The sequence below is a fragment of the Pogona vitticeps genome, chromosome 15 (assembly GCF_051106095.1).
Source record: "Pogona vitticeps strain Pit_001003342236 chromosome 15, PviZW2.1, whole genome shotgun sequence".
Lineage (NCBI taxonomy): Eukaryota > Metazoa > Chordata > Lepidosauria > Squamata > Agamidae > Pogona > Pogona vitticeps.
This window is the reverse complement of record NC_135797.1, coordinates 7,563,421-7,582,237: the sequence shown is the minus strand read 5'-3', so window position 1 is coordinate 7,582,237 and position 18,817 is coordinate 7,563,421. Positions and strand designations below refer to the sequence as shown.

Genomic DNA, 18,817 nt, shown 5'->3' with positions numbered 1-18,817 from the left:
CTCAGAATTATTTACTACATCCATTTATATTAAATGAAGGGAGGCAGGATTGAAGTTTTAATGTCATGGGAGTATGAATGTTAAGAAACTCAAAATGACTGAAAGTTTGGGAATGTAAGAATTACAGTGGGGTCTCTACTTAAGAACTTAATCCGTATTGGAAGGTGGTTCTCAAGTGGGAAAGTTCTTATGCAGAATCTGCATTTCCCATAGGAATGCATTGAAAACCATTTAATCCGTATCTGCTCTTTTTCCGTCCATAGAAACTAATGGGAAGCTGCTATTCCGCCTTCTGCCACTAGAAGGGGATATTTTTTCTTTTTTTTCCCCTTAGGTCAGGGAACAGTGTTCAAAGCACTTCTGACGAAGCTAATTTTGAAGCAATGGACGGAAAACCAATTAATCCGTTCTGGCTGTTTTTTTTTTTTATGTAGAGGTGCGTTCGTACATTGAAGCATTAGTTCCCATAGGAACTAATGCAAAGCTGGTTAATATGTACTCTACCACTAGGGGGAGATTTTTTTTTTAACGTAAGATGACCTAAGGTTAAAAAAAGAGCAGGAAAGTTTTTTTTTCCTGTTCTTATCTTGGATTTTTGTACTCAAGAAGAAGCAAAATTTAGCAAATGGAGCTATTCTTAAGTGGAATTGTTCTTAAGTAGGGATGTTCTTAAGTAGAGACCCCACTGTATGTATTTATACCAATCAACCCGTTTACACACATTAGGGAGGTTTCCCCTTCACCCTTGTCTGACTGCAATTTCACAACAGTTCATGAACACATACAAGACAACTCACTCACCTCCCATAACCCCTTGAATGGTTCTACACCTGAGTAAAGCTCAGTTTGGGACAGTGCTATAGCCCGGTTAACGTCCTGACGGCACCCAACTCTATCCCCTCAGCATATGCTCCACTAGGCACAGCTCCTGCCTATTTGCTCAGTTCCCACACATCAGAGACAAAAAGCACAACCCACAGTAGAATCAGGGGTGAAAGAAGCACCTCCATCAGAACAGGAGGGTGGGCAAGGATGGTCCTTTAGCTCAGGCATGGGGGGACTCCCACCAAACGTTCATCCTGGATAATCAATACATTCTTGTCAAATATACAGCCTGCTCACAGGGATCCCAAGCAAGTCCTCTGTTCTAGTGGCTGCACTTCCTTCTTCCTGAGCTGTAGAGGATGCTCGTAATGCTCTGAGCAAGAGTGGATGCTCAGGATGTTCCCTGAAGCCATCCAACAGTCTGGCAGCAGGCACTGAAAGCATGTGGACCTTCCACAACCCTTCGGCTTCAGGTTGCACATGGACATATTTGTCCCACAAGGCTGTGAAGGACTTCAGAAGCGTTTTAGTTTGTGAAATGAGAAGCCCGCAGCCCAATTTCCTGGTTTCATTTTTAAAGATATTGGCTGAAATCCTGTTGCACACTTACACAAAAGGCATGACTTTTTAAAGTGAATTCCTGCACGCTAAGAAATCTCTGTGGACATTTATCTAGTGCATGTTGAGATACACGACTTTACTTAGCTCAAAATGCTTCAAAGAGATAAAAACAGTCAAAAGCATCCAATATATTACTCAAAAATATGATGATTTAAAGAGGAAGAAAAAGGTTAAACAGAGATTAAGTTAACTAAAGATGGTTCCCAAAACAAGACGTATGGCTCCTTGGCCAATCATTTTAAAATGGTGCATCCATTCAAGTCCTGCAATGGCTATTTATTTGACAATATTGTAAACAAATCTAATCTTCCAAAATATATAAAAGAAATACTTCCCTAATCAACCTATTATGCCCAAGGATCCGCATTAATCCAGTACAAAATTAAAAGCCTTTTCACAGCAGCTACACACTGGGTCAACATTTTCACTTTCTTTTGTGGAAAACAAAAACTTTGTAATAAATAGAAAGTAAGTGACCGAAAGGAATAATGAGGAGAAGACACTGCTGAAAGAACTGTATTTATTATACAAAAGGCTTCTAGGCTAAGCTCTACAGTATGTATCGTTTGTAGATAGAGATTTAGGCATATGTGTGTATATATATGTCTATGTATGGATATGTGTATATATATTTTAAAAATGAAAAAAAAAACCATTTTCACTTTCTGATAGCTTTCTCAGTAATCCTTAGTAATTTATGTTACATATCACATATAATGGAAACTTCAACTGTTTGGAACTCCCCACCTATTAATCTCAGTTTACTTCTCAGCCACTTGTTGCATATTGATTTATTCCAACAGGATTCCTCAAATTTATTTATATAATTTTAACAATAATGCAGAACCAATGGGGGAATGATTTTGGAGGAGATTTTGGAGGAGAAACAGCTGGTACTTAAGCACATCTGCAGTCTGCACCCCTTCTCCTCCTCCTCGGATTATCCCCTCCTGAAGCCCCTGTTGTTCCTCAAAAGGACTGCTCTGACGACACACATTTCTGGACAATCCGGTCCTTATCCTCATGTGTGAGGACAGTAAACTTCTAAATAAAAACCGGACATTATACAACTTACCTGACAAAATGATTTTTTGAATACATGAAAATCCATTTGAAATGCCGCTGTAAATATTATTACTGGTGTAAACAGATGGAAAAACAATTCTGTATCAATCTCAGAAAAGGTCTTCACCATAGGTAACTGACAATATAAATGAAAAGAAGATATCATTAGCTGAGAATGATTTATTTATAAAATATAGATAAGATATTACATACTTCCCTCCTTCTGCCCCACAGAATTGAGGCCTCTATTTATTTATATTCTATACCAGAGAGAAGGTAGATTGGTGTTGCTTTTCTAGAGCAGCTTACGGTGCTTTTTGATAGAGCAACAAACACATAAACATTTGAAGCAACGAAAGCATTAAAAATACTTAAAACCTGACACTTTTGATACAGTGGAAGAACTGATCTTAACTCTATTTGGATTTGTACCGGGGAAATCACACTATCTTTCTCTTTTTTTTCTCTCCTTTCTTTTTTCTTCTCTTTCCCAGAAGAGAACCGACTTTCCCAAAACCAGTTCTGAAATCCAGATCACATCCTCCTCCCAATTGGATAAGCAGCGCCCTCGGATCCGGCTGTCGCCCCGCAAACACCCAGCCGTTTCCCTTCCAAGCCCTGGTAGGCGGCCTTCCCACCGCCTTCTCTTCCCACCTCTCTCTGGAGGATGGAGACGGCTCTGCTGGGGGCCAGAGGGGCTTCCTTCCCTGGGACCCCGAAACCCTCCACAGGCAGGTTAAGGGCACAAAGGACAGGAGACGGATCGTTTCTAAGGTGTATTTTAGATCTAAAATTTCCCAGCAGAGCTCTTCACTCTCGAGATCTTGTCCTCGGTACGTAGAATGGCTCCTGAATTCTGAGACATGCTTTTTGCAAGGCGCTTGTGATTCATACTCAAGATTTGGATCTTCCAGAAAATGATCTCTCACTAGATCCCTGGCTTTGGGGAAAGATACACTAAAGTGTTCAAGGTGCCAGATAGTGAAGGATCAATTTGATCTAAACAATGATCCAGAACCTGGGGGGGGGGGGGAACATATCAAGCCACATTCCTAAGAAGCAGAGGACAAGGAGGCATAGGTCCTCTAGCAAAGAAATCCAGGAATAAATGCTAACAAAGGACAACTTCTGTTTCCTGTTGAATACATTATTAGCTGATCCCCCAGCTTATATCTACAAATGTACACAAAGTAATAAGGCAGCTAGCAGGCCAGGTGCAACTGTATCTGTATTTTTCAACTGAAACAACAAAGATTCCAACTGGCACAAGCTTTTGAGGGTTGATATGCTATCACGTTATGTACGGCACGAGGGTGGGGAAATTCCAGTCCGTCAGTACTTATTGTGCTACGAAATGAAAAATATTTCCTGTTGCTGGAATTTATTTTTGATGCTGCAAGAACACCCTTCGCAAACTACAAACTTCCCAAATTGCAAACTACTATTTTCTATTCATGCGTACAAGAAAATATATATTCTGCTTTCTTTGTTTTCTCCCACTTCATTAAGTGCAGACACAGTACCTGCGACGTCAAACGGGATACTGTTCCAAGTGCGACTCCAATGAAAAATGTCATGATATATGCAGGAGTATTTTTTGGTACAAAAAGTATGTTCACCAGAGCTGAAAGAAAGAAAGGACTGCTTAATAGACATGCAGTAAGTGGAAATTAAGCAACAGGACTCAAAGAGCCAGAAATGGACAACATATCCAATGCAAGTAACCCAGCTGGGCTTTCATATGCCTGGCAAGGCAGGGGTGGGGGTGGGGAAGCGACCCAAAACTGATGCTGGCCCTCCCATTTAGATGATGAACCTTAACTCCGCTGTCCACAGAAGTCACCTTCTTTGAGTGAGCAACTGAGGCGAAGTCGTCTCCTTCCCAAGATATTCCCTGGCTTGTCTTCTCACGAACATGCAAGCAATACCAGAGGAAATCTGAAAAGCATCTCCTCAAATATGGAGCGCCCTCCCCTCAAATGGCTAGTCTTCCAAATTTCAAGCCTTCTCTTTTTGTGTGTGTGTCAGGGGAAGCTCTTTTTTATTCCCTCAAGGATTTGGGGCCTTTCTCTCCTCCACTGAGCAGGGGGTTGGACTGGATGGCCTTAAGAGCCCCTTTCCAACTCCTCTGTGTCTTTGGTCGCTGCTCCCGTGCTGTGCTCTCTCTTCCTCCTGTTTCAAACAGATTTCTACGCAGGGGATTCTTCTGACTTACTTCCTAGGCCTGGGCTTCGGGGACAGAGACCAGTGCTGAAAATTAAAATGGGGAACCAAGAATACACCCAATGGCTAAATTCCATTTACGTAAAAAATCAAAGATGAATAAATCCTACCTCCGACCAAGAAGATCACGGACACCACCAATAGGAGGGTGAGGCAGGGTTTCAGCTGGAAGAACCACGCCTGATCCTCACCCACAATTTCAGGAGTCGTGGGAATGGGGGAACCCAGGGGAATTAAATCTATTTTCCTCACGGCCCCCACAGTTAAGGCGGCCATCAGCAGAAACGCGACCTTTAAAGGCCTCATGCTGCCTCCTTGCCAGCTCCCTTTTGCTCCAAAAAAGCCAGGAGGTAGAAAGACGGCGGCCTTCGCCTTCCAACGGTCCACCTTGACGTTCCAACGGTCCGGCCGTGGTCAGGAGGATGCATCTCCACGGCAACGGACCGGGCCCCCCGCATTCCGAAGGGAAGGTTCTCGCTGGCCTGGGAGGAAGGGGAAGGAGGCAAGGAGTGCAAGACGAGTCATGGGGGGGGCAGATGAGGTGAGCCCCCCCCCAGGGAAGCCTCTTCGGGGGGGGATGATCGGAGCTGCTGCCGGCGGAGAAACCGGGAGCGCCCGCTTTTGCTTTGGATTGCATGGCTCCCTTCCTTTCCCTACCAACGGCCGCGAGGGGAGCGGGTTTCGAAGGGCAGGAGGGCCTCCGGCCTGTCCCCATCCACGGCCAGCCCACGCCCTCCCCTCCCCCGCCTCTGGGACAGGGCTTTTGGGGAGTGGAAGTGCAGCCAAGAAGAGCCCTCGGCAACTAAGCCCCCCCCCAAGAGGCTTTGCAGGAGGGCAGCAGGGAGAGCCCGCCGTCCATTTCTCTCCCAGCTGCTCTGAGGAACGCCGCGGAAGCCCCAGGGAACCGGTCAGCCTGAGGGGGGGCGACGGACGCCACCGTCCCTGCGGAGGAGAGAGGCCTGGGACGTGGACTGCCAGCTCGGACGTCTCCACTGCAAGCAGGGCCTGCGTGGGTCTCCCCCCCTGCTCCCCCCCAAATGTTTTGAGAGGGTGCCTTATATTGTTGTACCCTGTAAGGTCTTCTCCCTTTTGCTACACGGCTTGAATGGGTGGACTTTTCAGCAGGTTACATAAAAAAGGCTCAAGCATTTAAAGCCTGGACCTACTGCTGAATGGGAAGATTCTTTTAGATTGAGAGGCTGACTGATAAAGAAATATTAAGGCGAATGAACAAAATGGATGTGTCATATGTAACTTTCCAGCCATGCTGTCCTGATACGCAAGGTGCACCTCTTCCTCAGGAAGGTTTTGATCTGGTTGTGGATGAGGAACTCGAGATTGGAAGAAACCTTTTGTTCTGAGCAAGTGGAGTGGACCTCCAGCCTAACCTACGAAGGGGGAGGATGCTGCAGCCAGCTTTTCCGGCTTCCAAAGAATTGCGATGTATTTAGGGTCAGTCTAAATGACCTCTTAAAGATTCCTCACAGTTCTAATGGCAGAATCTCAGAGGGTGGCTAATATTTTTGCGAATAGATGAGAAAGTGTCCCAGTATGGGCTACTGAGGAAGTGCCATAGTCTCTTCTTTGGACTAGAGCCTTAGGATTCCCCTAGCCAGCACGGCCAGTGGGGATTATGGAAGTTGTTTGTCACAACAGTAACTGTTACATCCTGCAATTCTTCGGGTCCTCTAAGGCCGGGTGGGCAACCTGTGACCCTCTGGCGAGTGGACCATCGCCTCTCACCTGTTGATAGGAGCTGCTCTCCTGGGAGACCCAGCTCTGCCCTCAGGGACTCATTTAATCCGGGATAGGATCCAGCAACTAGGCGGAGCGGCTGTTCTGGTGCTCAGATTGAAAGAGGCACAGAGACCTCACTTGCTGGATGTGAGGATTCAGGGCAGCTGCTGATGGGGAGCATTATCTGTTTGAGTGAATGCTCTGAACAATATCACAGAAATGCTATAAGGGTCGAGTAACCCTTGTTCTCAAGGGAAATCAAGCCTGGGCAAAAACACCAACTCCCTGCAGTTCTCAGCAATTTGGAGAATCCAAGTATATAGGGGTACAAGTTTATATTCCCTTTACCTCACAACAGTTCTTTGATTGCTTTCCTTATGATTAAATTCTGCTGTGAAGAATAAATCACAATTCTGGTCAGACGAAAGGTCTAGCAATTTCTTACTATAATTTAAGGCTCTGATTTAGAAGCAATAATATTTAGATGTAACTGCATTTTCAGGCTTAGATTAAAGCTAATGTATGATGCTGAAACATTGCATTCATTCACCCTTTCAAAACGACTGAAATGAAGAGGATAGACAAAATAATAGTTTGGCTCTCATATAAATGCAAAGTTCTGATTCAATAATGGGACTTTACTGCATCCTGTGTCAAGTTCAAGAGCTTTCTCTGCAGCTGCAGAAATTTCAATTGAGATATGATGCTGCTACTTTTAAACAATGCTGTATGTTATACGGCCAGGAAATATAAAAACACCCAGTCTTCTAATTGCCCGGCATTAAAATTCACAGTAGCTTAAAAATGATACAAAATAGGTTATAAATATTTTCAAAGAATGATAAGGATGTGCAAGAAACAAAACAACTAAGAAATAAAAAACTTTTATTAATAACCTAAATCTATACCGTCCTCCATATTGCTTTCAAATTTCTGACAGAAGTGACTTATTTCTCTAACTTGCTTTCATTTGTATTGTTTATACTAGATTTTTTTTATTCCTATTATAAAATCCTGATCTTGTCTTCTTTTCCAGAAGCATGATCAGCGAGTTAGATATTTGGCTTCAAAACCTGCCTTTGGGTGTTCAGTTCCCCAGTGTGTGTGTCTCAGGAGAAGAGCCAGCCTTGTGTAATTTTTGGGCAAGCTGCACAGCCACAAGGCACCCCTAAAAGAAGGGAATGGTAAACCATTTCTGAGTATTGTCTGCTTAGGAAACCGTGAAAAGGGTCACCAAAAGTCAGGACTGAGTTGACAGCAAATAATTATTTATTATCTATGTGAGTGAGTTCTCGGTTACCTTTGGGCAGTTCTCTCTCAGGCGATACGAATGAGGATTCAGAGTTATTAAATAAAGAATTTTTATTGATGGAACTGTTTACATCTTTCTTACGAACAATTGAACTTTGGATAGATAACTGGGGAGGTGAACTCTCCCATAACCACAACAATGACTTTTCTTCGTTTAAGTCCTTCAATAATAGGTTTTTGCTTTTTCCTCTTCCTCCGTCGGTTGCCTCAGGAAGTTTCTCCCGACGTGTTCTCTCTAAATACAGTGGTGCCTCGCTTAACGAGCGCACCGTACAACAAAGAATCCGTATAGCGATCCCTTTTTGGGGATCGCTATACGGAGCTGCCCCAATCGCCACACTCGCTTTGCGACGATTGGGGCGTCCGGCGGCCATTTTGGAGCCACCAATCAGCTGATCGGCGGCTCCAAAATGGCCGCCGGATGACCCGAAATGGCCCCTGCAGCGTTTTCGCGACCTCGGTAAGCAAGGGGAGGGCGCAAAAACACTGACGGGGGCCATTTCGGGTCATCCGGCGGCCATTTTGGAGCCGCTGATCAGCTGATTGGCGGCTCCAAAATGGCCGCCGGACCGCGAAAACATCGCTGGAGGGATAAGTTTGGGCGCCTATTGGAACGCATTAAACTAAGTTTAATGCGTTCCAATAGGCTTTTCCTGCCCCGTACAGCGATGTTTTCGCATAGCGAAGGTTAATCCGGAACGGATTAACCTCGCTATACGGGGCACCACTGTACTGTCACTTTCTCGGTTTCTCTAGAGATCGCTCCTTCTTCGGTTGTCAAAAATATATCTACTTTCTCCCTTTCGCTGTACACCTTCCTTCTTGCTCCTGACTCAGCTCCTTCTAACTGTTTTAACTGTCCCTCCTCTCCTCGTGCTCTTCCGTCTCGAGCGTGATCCTCCTCTAGCTCTTCCACTCATGTTTCTGTCTCCTGTTTCCTCGGTCTTTCTTTTCCTAGACTAATTGCTTGAGGTGATGGCTCAGACTTAGCTAGTCTCCTCCTCACAATCTATTACAAGATCAACTCTGTTGGGCTAACACTGCAGAGAGAACAGTGTCCTGTGACTCCATAAAAGACTAATAGTATATGATAAGCTTTCATGCCGCACAGTCCTCTTCACCAGATGCAAGAAGTGTTATCGTGGGTTATGGCTGCACATAAATTGACTGGGGCGAAATGCAGACGAGGAGTTCAGAAAGAACTGACATGGCAAAAATCAACAACAAACACAGTTAAGAATAGTTGCCTCCTTAACACTGGCCCTTCTCAAAGCGCTTCTAGCAGAGAAACTTGTTTTGATAAACGTATTAATGTGTATACTCTCATCACAGTTTCTTACGCTCCCTGTGTGATAAAGGTAAAGGTAAAGGTTCCCCTTGACAATTTTTGTCCAGTCGTGTTCGACTCTAGGGGGCGGTGATCATCCCCGTTTCCAAGCCACAGAGCCAGCGTTTGTCCAAAGACAATTTTCCGTGGTCACATGGCCAGTGCGACTTAGACACGGAACGCTGTTACCTTCCCACCGAGGTGGTCCCTATTTATCTACTCGCATTTGCATGCTTTCGAACCGCTAGGTTGGCGGGAGCTGGGACAAGCGACGGGCGCTTGCGAATCTCCTCACAAATCTGTAGAGGATGTGCAAAGGACAGAAGGAATGGTATCATTGAATAGGTAGTTTTCTGGTTCAAATTAAAAGCACTTTTAAATTACCAGCAGTGAGAGAAATGAGATCAGTCCATAAAAACCGGTGAACAACCCCAAGGGTTTAATGTTTCGGGGACCTAGGCTGCTTTAGAGAATTTTAATGTATCTAATTTTAATGTTCACTCCATTTGCCCGGCCAAAATCAGTTTTAGTGGCAGCCTCTGAAAAGTGTTTGGGAACTTCAGTGGGTCCAAAACACGGCCGCCAGATTACTAAATTGGCCTGGTCACAGGGATCCCAGACCCGAAACCCACCCACCCCTGCCTTGCAGCAGTTCTACTGGCTGCTGATCCGTTTCTGGGCATAATTCAAAGTGCTGGTTCTAATCGATACAGCCCTCAACGACTGGGGTCCGAGTGATCTCAAGGACCGTGTCCCCCTGGATGAGCCTGATTGAGTGTCAATCATCAGGGAGGACTTTCCCTCAGCCATTTTCACAGGTGCCCTTGGTGGGGTCCCAGAAGAGGGTCTTCTGATGGTGGCTGCTCCCAGACGTTGGAACTCCCTGCCACTGGAGGCCAGGCTGGCCCCATCTTGGCTGTCCTTCCGCATGCAGGCAAAGACCTTTCTCTTCAGGCAAGCTTTCCCTCAGTGAGTGGCTGCTGAGTGGGTTTTTTTTAATGGACGGTTTTGTGCCTTACTGCTCTGAATATATTTTTGGTATATTCAGAGAGAGCAGAGAGAGAGAGAGAGAGAGAGAGGAGGGGTGCTTGTTTCCGTCTCACTTCGTTTCCTTTGCTCATTGCATGGGTCTACCTTGCCCTGGTCTGCCCTTTGCAGGAGGGCAGCATTTATTATGAATCAAAAATGCTGATACGGGGAGCAGAAGGTGGCCCTTCCAGGTCAGCCGCAGTCCCCTTGTGTCCCAGCAGAGGGCACTGTGGTGGGCGGTGCTGCCAGGAAAGCCTACTCATTGGCCCATTTCCTAGGAAGAAGGCGGGGCCGAAAAAATTCTGCTGTGTCAACTCGCTTGTCTCATTGGGTAAATGATAGAGGAGGTGGGGCTTCGTAAGAGCTCCCAGTCCCAGCCTCCCAAGAAAAGGGGGTCCCCTTAATTTCATCCAGATTTAGCACCCATTAAGGCTGTTTCTTTGCTTTGGGGCACCAGGTAAATTTTTGTTTGTTCAAAAGGATGTGGGCATTAGACAAGAGGAGAGGATGTCCTTGAGGGCAGAATGGCTTGACTGTAAGTGCTGCAACCCCCCCCCCCCACAACAGCGGTAGTGTTGGGGATGATAGGAGTTGTAGTATGCCCAGTCTGGTCAACACCACAACATGAGAACCTGCTTTTAGGGAAAGTAGCGTCCTCCCCCCCCCCACCAGGATGCTGTTAGAGTTGACTTCTTTCCTTTCCTCCACACCAGGCTGGAGTCAGTGTGTGTATGTGTGTGTGTGTGTGTGTGTGTGTGTGTGTGTGTGTGTGTGTGTGTGTGTGTGTGTGTGTGTGTGTGTGTGTGTGTGTGTGTGGACTCGTTGTGTTTTCTGTTTTTGTTGGTTTGTGCCTCCCCCTCCTTGCTGCCCCAACCCAGCCAGAGCGAAGGGTGGGGATTTAATGTTTCCCCTTCTCTCTTTTCCTATTGAAGCCTTTAAAAAGTTTGAATACCACTCTGTGAGTGTTTATTAAGGCTAGGGACTTGTGCCCTTCAAGGTGTTAGGAGTACAGTAGAACCCCTGTATCTGTGGGGGATTGGTTTTGATCTCTCCCCCCCCCCCAATAGGTGCTGGAAATCACGGATTATAAAACTGTTAGAAGAGCAAATACAATACATAGCATGGCCTCTGGCTCCCTCTGGTGACATCATTAGAAATATATATTTGAAGGATGCTTTCTTGAAGCATGTAGGGGCGGTTTCACTCCAAGGAGCCTGCAGACCCCAGATTAATTTCTTGGAGCTGGCACAGATGAGGTGACACACAGGAAACCAAACACACCTACACGCACACACACACACACACACGCACACACACACTTACCCTTACCTTTAGCCAGGAACAAGGAATGCCGTTGGAAGTCCAAGGCAGAAGTTTCACATCTGAAGTGAGGAAAGGGTGCGAAAACACAGCCGGCGGCCAATTTCTTTACCCGGTGGCCATTTTGGAACCGCCGATCAGCTGTTGGGAAAACATCGTTATGCGTTAATCGGTAAGCGAAAAAGCTTACCGATCATCACAAAGCAATGTTTTCTCATTTAAAACATTGCTATGCGGATTCGTCGTTAAACGAAGCGCTCGTTATGCGGGGCACCACTGTATTTGAGCTTCAGGTCTCTTTGACGTCTTCTGTAGCTGGATAGCTTGGTGGTTTAGGTCTCTGGCTGCAGAGCATGAAGTTAGGAATTAAATTCCCCACCAGGTCTCCTAGGCAGGGCCTGGACTCGATGGTCCATAAGGTCCCTTCAACCTCTGCAGTTCTGAGATGATGATGATGATGATGATGATGATGATGATGATGATGATGATAACACATTTCCCCCTTGCACAATGCTTTCCTACTTATATAATGCTCTCTTATATGATGTTTTGCACGTTTCCCTTACGCCTCTTGCAGCTTGGTGGCTTGGAGGTGACTCTGATATGAATGGTTTCATATTGGTGAGGAAGAAATGCTCATATCCCTCACAGGAAGGGGTATAAAATTCTGAAAGATTGCTTGTGACTGTCTTAGCTTTATTTCAGCGTGGGAGAATCCTAGTCTCAGAAAACAGTTTGTCTGTGTTGAAATCAGAGCTGAATTGTCTGTTAAACTGCATGCCTCATTATACATTCCATCCCTCTGTTATCAGGATTTAAACGATTTGGAGCATTCGACACTTAAAAACAAGTTGCTAGTCCTCATGGGTGTGAAGATAGGTGCTGTTTGTTCACATTTTTTCTTTTTGAACCTTGGCTCCAATCTACAAGACACTTGGGCTACTTGCACACCTTGCTCATTCAGAAGGTTTATTTCCAGTTCTTTGCCACTTCCGGATAAAAAGACACAAGGAGCATCTTTTGAGTGTCAAATGGGAAAATGGCTGCTGTGCAGAATAAGGATTGTCGTGGCTTGTGTTGGACTACACGCCCCATCCCTCTTAGCCAACAGGACCATGGGCCAAGGCTGCCAAGGCTGATGGGAGTTCCAGTCTCCCAATGTGTCTGGAAAGACCGACGTTGTCGAGGCTGTCCTTCAAGCGTAGACCTCGAGGGCTGCTCAGGAGCCCTCCGAAAGGTGCCAAGAGCGGGAGCCCCTTTGCCCCACCCGGGCCGCCGGCCGCCTACCCAGATGGGCAGCCCTGGTCTGTCCAGATCTTCTATGTGGGTTTATAAATTAACGTTGCCTCGACGTTGGGGCAGAATGGATTCGGGAGGCAAGAGAGAGAGGTCTCAGGATCTCTCGAGACTTCCAAGAGAACCCGGGCCAGTGTCCATTTCCTGTCAGCCAGGGCTCGGAGGTTTGCTGCTTTTGCCAGAACCCTAGCTGGCAGAGTTCCACAGTGGGGGACGATGGACATTGTAATCCAGAGACACTTACAGCGTGGCCTATTCCTTGGGGAAGGAAGGCAGTGTCAAAGCAGTCTGTATTAAAGGATCAAATCCCAGGACAGAAACAGGGATATGGGTGGGTGGGTGTGATCACCACAGCCAGGACTTGCGCTGCCCTCCCCAGCTCCCTCCCCCTCTTTCCTCCCCCCCCCGGCTAACTGGCTGGGTTGTGGATTGGTGTGTGCTGTTTTATAGCAAATCAATGGATTCTGCAGTTTTGAGTCAAGAAGCAGGAGGCAAATTTTTCCGTGCCTGGGCTGGAAAGGGAGGGAAACCGGGTCTGAGCCTTCCTTTCTCCCCCCACTTCTTACCTTACAGAGAACTCTCGAAGGAGCCAGCGTCCGAAGGAGAGGAAGCTGCCGACACATGTCAGATGCTGCTTTGTCCACAGAGCAGGACTCTGCGGAGAAAAGTGAGCAGGTAAGACAGGAAAAGGAGGCACAGGTGATTTTGCTCCAAGGAGCCTCCAGACCCCGGATTAATTTCTTGGAGCTGGCACTGATGGGGTGACAGGCAGGAAACCAGAACGAGCTGTAAAGTAGGGACCCCTGTATCCACAGGGGATCGGTTCCAAGCCACCCAGCAGATGCTGGAAAATGCAGATTATTGTTGTTGTTTAGTCGTTTAGTCGTGTCCGACTCTTCGTGACCCCATGGACCAGAGCACGCCAGGCCCTCCTGTCTTCCACTGTCTCCTGGAGTTGGGTCAAATTCATGTTGGTTGCTTCGGTGACCCTGTCCAACCATCTCATCCTTGGTCATCCCCTTCTCCTCTTGCCTTCTCACTTTCCCAACATCAGGGTCTTTTCCTGATTATATGATTTTCCTGAATGCTATGATTATAGCAAAAACTATTAAAATACTGTACCAAATGCTATCCATAGCATGGATTCTGGCTCCCTCTAGTGACCACTTCTGGTAACGTCATCATTAGAAATATATATTTGGGGGATAGAAGACCCTGGCTTCCCAGGCAGGGGCTGGACTCGAGGATCTGTAGGGTCCCTTCCAGTTTAGCAGTTCTAAGATGATGATGATGATTTAGCAAGCACGTAAAGATGACAGTCCGAACATCTGCCATCCCCCCCAGATTGATGTTAGTATACAGTGGTGCCCCGCATAGTGACGATAATCCGTTCCGGATAAATCGTTGCTATTCTGAAATATCGCTATACGGGGCAAAAAACCCCATAGGAATGCACTGAAACCCCTTCAATGCATTCCTATGGGGGATAAACTCACCGCTAAGTGGAAATCCTCCATACAGCCGTCATTTTCGCCACCTCGGTATGCAAGGAAACTGCGCGAAAAGCTGCAGGCAGCCATTTTTTCTTCTGGTGGCCATTTTGGGACTGCTGATCAGCTGTTTTAAAACATCGCAATGCGAAGATTGGTAAGCGAAACATTTACCAATCATTGCAATGCGATGTTTTCCCTATTTAAAACATCGCAATCCGCATCGCTATGCGGATTCATCATTAAATGGGGTGCTCGTTATGCGAGGCACCACTGTATAGGCATTTTCACCTTCTCCCCCACCCAAGTGAGTGTTTTTCTTTGCAATGAAATTATTTGGCAAGCTCGCAGATCATGTGGCTGGATGTTAGAAGCCCCCCCCCCCGGTTTTAGAAGGGCTTGAAAACCACCATCGGTGAGGTCTTAGAAATACCTGTAAGAATTGTTGATCAAGTTTGTAAGAAAGTCAGTAAGAAAGTTCTGTAGAAGGAGTTGTTGAAAGACTGCAGCTGTGGTAGGAACAAACTAACAGTTAAACTTCATGCAGCTGTGGAAACAAAATGCAGGAGAAGAATGCTACAGAATATCACCTCCAATTGGCCACAAAGGGAAATAAAGCTGACAGCCTCAGTACTTCGGTTTGTGGGTTGTGTGGAGAGAGGAAGGAGAAACTCTGCCACATTGATTTACAAAGCAGAATTTACTATGGATACTGATTTATTGTATGGTTAAAAAGGACTGACTTTGATTGCTGTTACGTGTATGACCAAGGACTGAAGAAAGGACTAATCTGTATGTATTAATACAGTGGTGCCTCACTTAATGATTGTCTCGCATTACGATGAATTTGCTTTACGATGATGTTTTTGCGATCGCAATTGCGATTGCAAAACGATGGTCTAAATGGGGGAATTTTGCTTAGCGATGATCGGTTCCCTGCTTCGGGAACCGATTTTCGCTTTACGATGATCAAAAACAGCTGATCGTTGGGTTTTCAAAATGGCCACCGGGTGCTTAAAATGGCTCCCTGCTGTGCTTAGGGATGGAGTCCTCGCTATACAGACACTGAAAATGGTCACCGTATGGAGGATCTTTGCTGGATGGTAAGTTTTTAGCCCATTGGAACGCACTGAATGGTTTTCAGTGCGTTTCAATGGGTTTTTTAATTTCGCTTTACGATGTTTTTGCTTAACAGCGATTTTCCTGGAACAGATTATCACCGTTAAGCGAGGTACCACTGTATTGCTACAACATTGATTCAATAGAATTATTTCCTTTAATACTCTCAACACTGTCTGGTTTCTTTACGAACACCCTGAAGTGGATTAATCTCTGCTGGAATGTCCCCTCTTCTGCAAAGCACCCTGTCGCCATCTGTGGCTGCTACGTCCTGGGGTGAACAAAATGTGGCCCTCTGAATGTTTTTGGACTACAACTCCCATCAGTCCCAGTGTAGATGAGGAGCGCTGGGAGTGGCAGATTGGGGGCCTGGGGAGGGAGGCCCATGGATCACCCCTTTTGTAAACCATAACAAATCAGCTTCTGTCACTGGAGCTCCATGTGAGCTTCAGTTGACTCCCACAACTTGTCATCTGGACAGCTAAAAGACCTGTGGAGTCCCCATTTCACGAACTGCAAATCACAGGGGATCAAATTGAGTATCTCCCACTCTGTCGTTGTACCCTTAGGCACAATGTAAAGCTTGCCGTAGTTTCCTACGACAGGTTATTTAAAACCACGTGGGCTGCTCTGGACAGCATCTGGGAGATAAACATTTCCCTCTCAAGAGCCTTTTGGGAGCAGGAAGAAGTAAAAGATAGCAAAACATCATGGGGCATCTGAAAACGTTGGGAACCTGAATATATGTTAGGAAGGGGTATGTGGCAGTTTCCGAAGTAGTGCAGGCTTCAGCTTCTGTCCTACAGGATGGATCTGCTAGGATTTTTAGTCCAGTAACAAATTCGCTACTCCAGATACTGGAAGGTGGTTTCGGATTGGCTCTGTTTGTTCTTTTGCATTCAGAACATTTGAATTCCTTTTCTACCATTTTCTGTTCCTGAATCTTGGGGTTGCAAAGGACAAAAAATATATATAGTGACACTCAGTTCCTATCTGCATTTCAACACCGAAAGCATTACTTTGCATCCTAAAATGAGGAATCTTTTTGCTCCTTCTGATGATGCTGTAGCCCAATTCCCACTAGCCCTACCTGGCTGGGGATAATGGGAGTTTCAGTCTAGCCATGTCCCAAAAGCTGCTGATTCTACACCTCTTTTATTGTGGGGGTAACCTTCTGTAGATCACTGGAGTCTCTGTTGAGTTTGCTGCAGCAGAGCTTAAGCAGGCATCACCGTCCTTCTGAGAAGGTACCATGATGTAAAATCCAGTTCGGAGATCAGCTGTTGCTTCCTGAGCTTCTTTGGAATACACAACAGCAGCACAGAAATGCATGCAAGCACGCACCCATCCATCCAGAAGATATTTCTCACCTGATCCACAAAACTCTTGTTATCTCCTCGCACTGAGAGAACATAAGGGGTGACTGCACGGACATTTGGCACGCTGTTTGGTCCGGTGCGGCAATGGACTAATTGCTAGAGTGAACCAGCCCATCCCCAAAGCATTCCAACCCACACATTTCTGGGTCTCTGTCAGAGACAATGTTTTATTAGGTGCAGGCAGGATCGTTCCATTTTTGTTTCCCGCACATGCAGTCTGTATGGCTTCGCTTGGTGGCTCTTGATGTCAATTTATCCAGCACTAACAAATAGTTTCTTCCTGCCTATGAATTCAAAGAAAGCTCTGCCTCTCTGCTTATTGCTTCCCCCCGCCTTGCTAGAATTTGTTGAAGTCTGTTGTTGGAAGCGGTCAGTGTCATCTGTTTGCTAGCTTGCTGCCGATTTCTTCACACCTGTAAGTAATGATACATTTTTATACTTTCTCTTACAATGTCTCAGAGTGAGTTACTAAGAATGCAAGTGCCTGTTGATGAGGAAAAGGGGTGGACTAATCTGGGGAATTTGAAACTATTCTGCTCTGTGAATCCCTGCAATTCTGCTGTGCATCTAGGAATTTAACCAGAAATTCAAGCCTCTGAGATAGGAGCACTGGGATCACCAAGCGGCGCTTTCTGCTTTAATTTCCCAGCTGGTTTCAGTTTCTCAATATCACTAGTAGGTTAAACAACCAACATAATCGCTTAATGATATCGGGAAATTGGGAAATTAAAAGCTTCCATCCTCTGCTCTTCTGTGGAGTAGAGGGAAGAAACCAAGGGTGGGGAGAAAGAAAAGGATCTCTTCTCTTCACAGAGACAGACTAAATATGGTAGCTTGAGATCTGGAATGTCATTTGAATGTAAAGGCACATAACATACTAGACCTCTCTCTACCCAACCTTAAGCAATCCTTTTTAGTCCACACCAGCCTGCTCTAAATGAGCCGTCTAGCTAAGTGGGCATTTCATACAACAGATATTTTTCATGGAACCTGAGTCAGGGCTTGCAGGCAGAAAAACCACTGCGTGCCACAGAATTGTGCATTGCAGCCGGGAAAGGTTTGATGTGGAATTAAAACTGTGCTTCGCAGATGGGAAAGCTTTTACCCAGATGACAGCCGTGTTCTGATCTGCATTTATCTAGAAACTGTGAATTGGGTTGAGAACGGCTTAAAAATACACAGCAAACAAAATTCTCCTTCACTTTTAGCTGAATTTCTTATTTCCCGATGCTTTTTTTTTTTAAAGGAATGGGTGGCTCGGTGTTTGTTTTAAGTGTTGAACCCGAGCACTTTAACCAGACCTTGGGAAGTCTGAGTTTGTTTGAAAATATTGATGTCTGAGTTGGTTTGAAAATCTATGGAAGAAAATAGACACAGAAGTTGAGTGTCCCAGAGGTATGTTGTATTTGAACGGGCAGGGGTTAAAAAATATGAATGGAGGGATTCTCCCCAAATATGGAACCACTGCAGTCAGATGGAAGGTGAAGAGTTAATTCTTTTTTCTGTCTCTGATTGGCTGGGAAGCCTTGAGGAGATCTGCCAGGCTGGCCTTTGGCTTGAGAGATGACCGAGGGCGAAGAACAAGGGCATTGTGTTCAGCTGCCAGCTGTACTCCCATGTTTGGTGAGCAGAATGCGCACGCAAAACAGACTCCTTGCCAAGTTTGAACGCTTGTGTGTCTTTTCATCACAAAGTGATTAAAGCAGGATAAGCAATTAGGCACCTACCAGACGCCTCGGACTACAATGCCCATAAACCACAGCCAAGAAATCTCTGGAGAGCATCTGGATGTTTATGCCACGATCAGAGATTAAGGTTGCGGTTCTTTGCCTCGTTGGGTTTGGGGTGTAAACCCTATTGGATGAAATGAGATTTAGGACTGACATCATGGTATTATTGTAACCTTTTCCAGCGGATATGTTGCTTTATATAATAGGATAGTACAAACGTGCAGGTCTTTGACTTAGGATCTTAAATTGTTTAGCTTTGGGGAAAAAAAGGCACAGGGGATGATAAACGGCTTGGCCCTGGATACCTGAAGGACTGCCTCCTTCCATATGAACCTACCCGGCAGT

The 18,817-nt window shown here is 45.8% G+C and overlaps 1 protein-coding gene and 1 long non-coding RNA gene across 5 annotated transcripts in view; both read right to left on the bottom strand.

Annotated features, from left to right (window-relative positions):
• The window catches only part of LOC140702812 (solute carrier family 9 member C1), a 127,306-nt gene extending 121,849 nt beyond the window's left edge, over positions 1–5,457 (bottom strand). For all 4 annotated transcript variants that reach the window (XM_078381969.1, XM_078381971.1, XM_078381972.1 and 1 more), the window contains exons 1-3: positions 4,845–5,457; positions 4,035–4,135; positions 2,522–2,647 (exon numbers count right to left, since the gene is read on the bottom strand). In XM_078381969.1, coding sequence (XP_078238095.1) covers positions 2,522–2,647; positions 4,035–4,135; positions 4,845–5,040 — 423 coding nt within the window. In that variant the 5' untranslated portion in view covers positions 5,041–5,457. The remainder of the gene's footprint in view (positions 1–2,521; positions 2,648–4,034; positions 4,136–4,844) is intronic.
• An 11,424-nt stretch (positions 5,458–16,881) lies between these two features.
• On the bottom strand, positions 16,882–18,596 carry LOC144584836 (uncharacterized). The gene is made up of 2 exons (XR_013539313.1): positions 18,470–18,596; positions 16,882–17,155 (listed from the first exon to the last, which is right to left on the bottom strand). It is a non-coding gene; the product is annotated as an uncharacterized LOC144584836 (long non-coding RNA).
• Between the last annotated feature and the right edge of the window lie 221 nt (positions 18,597–18,817).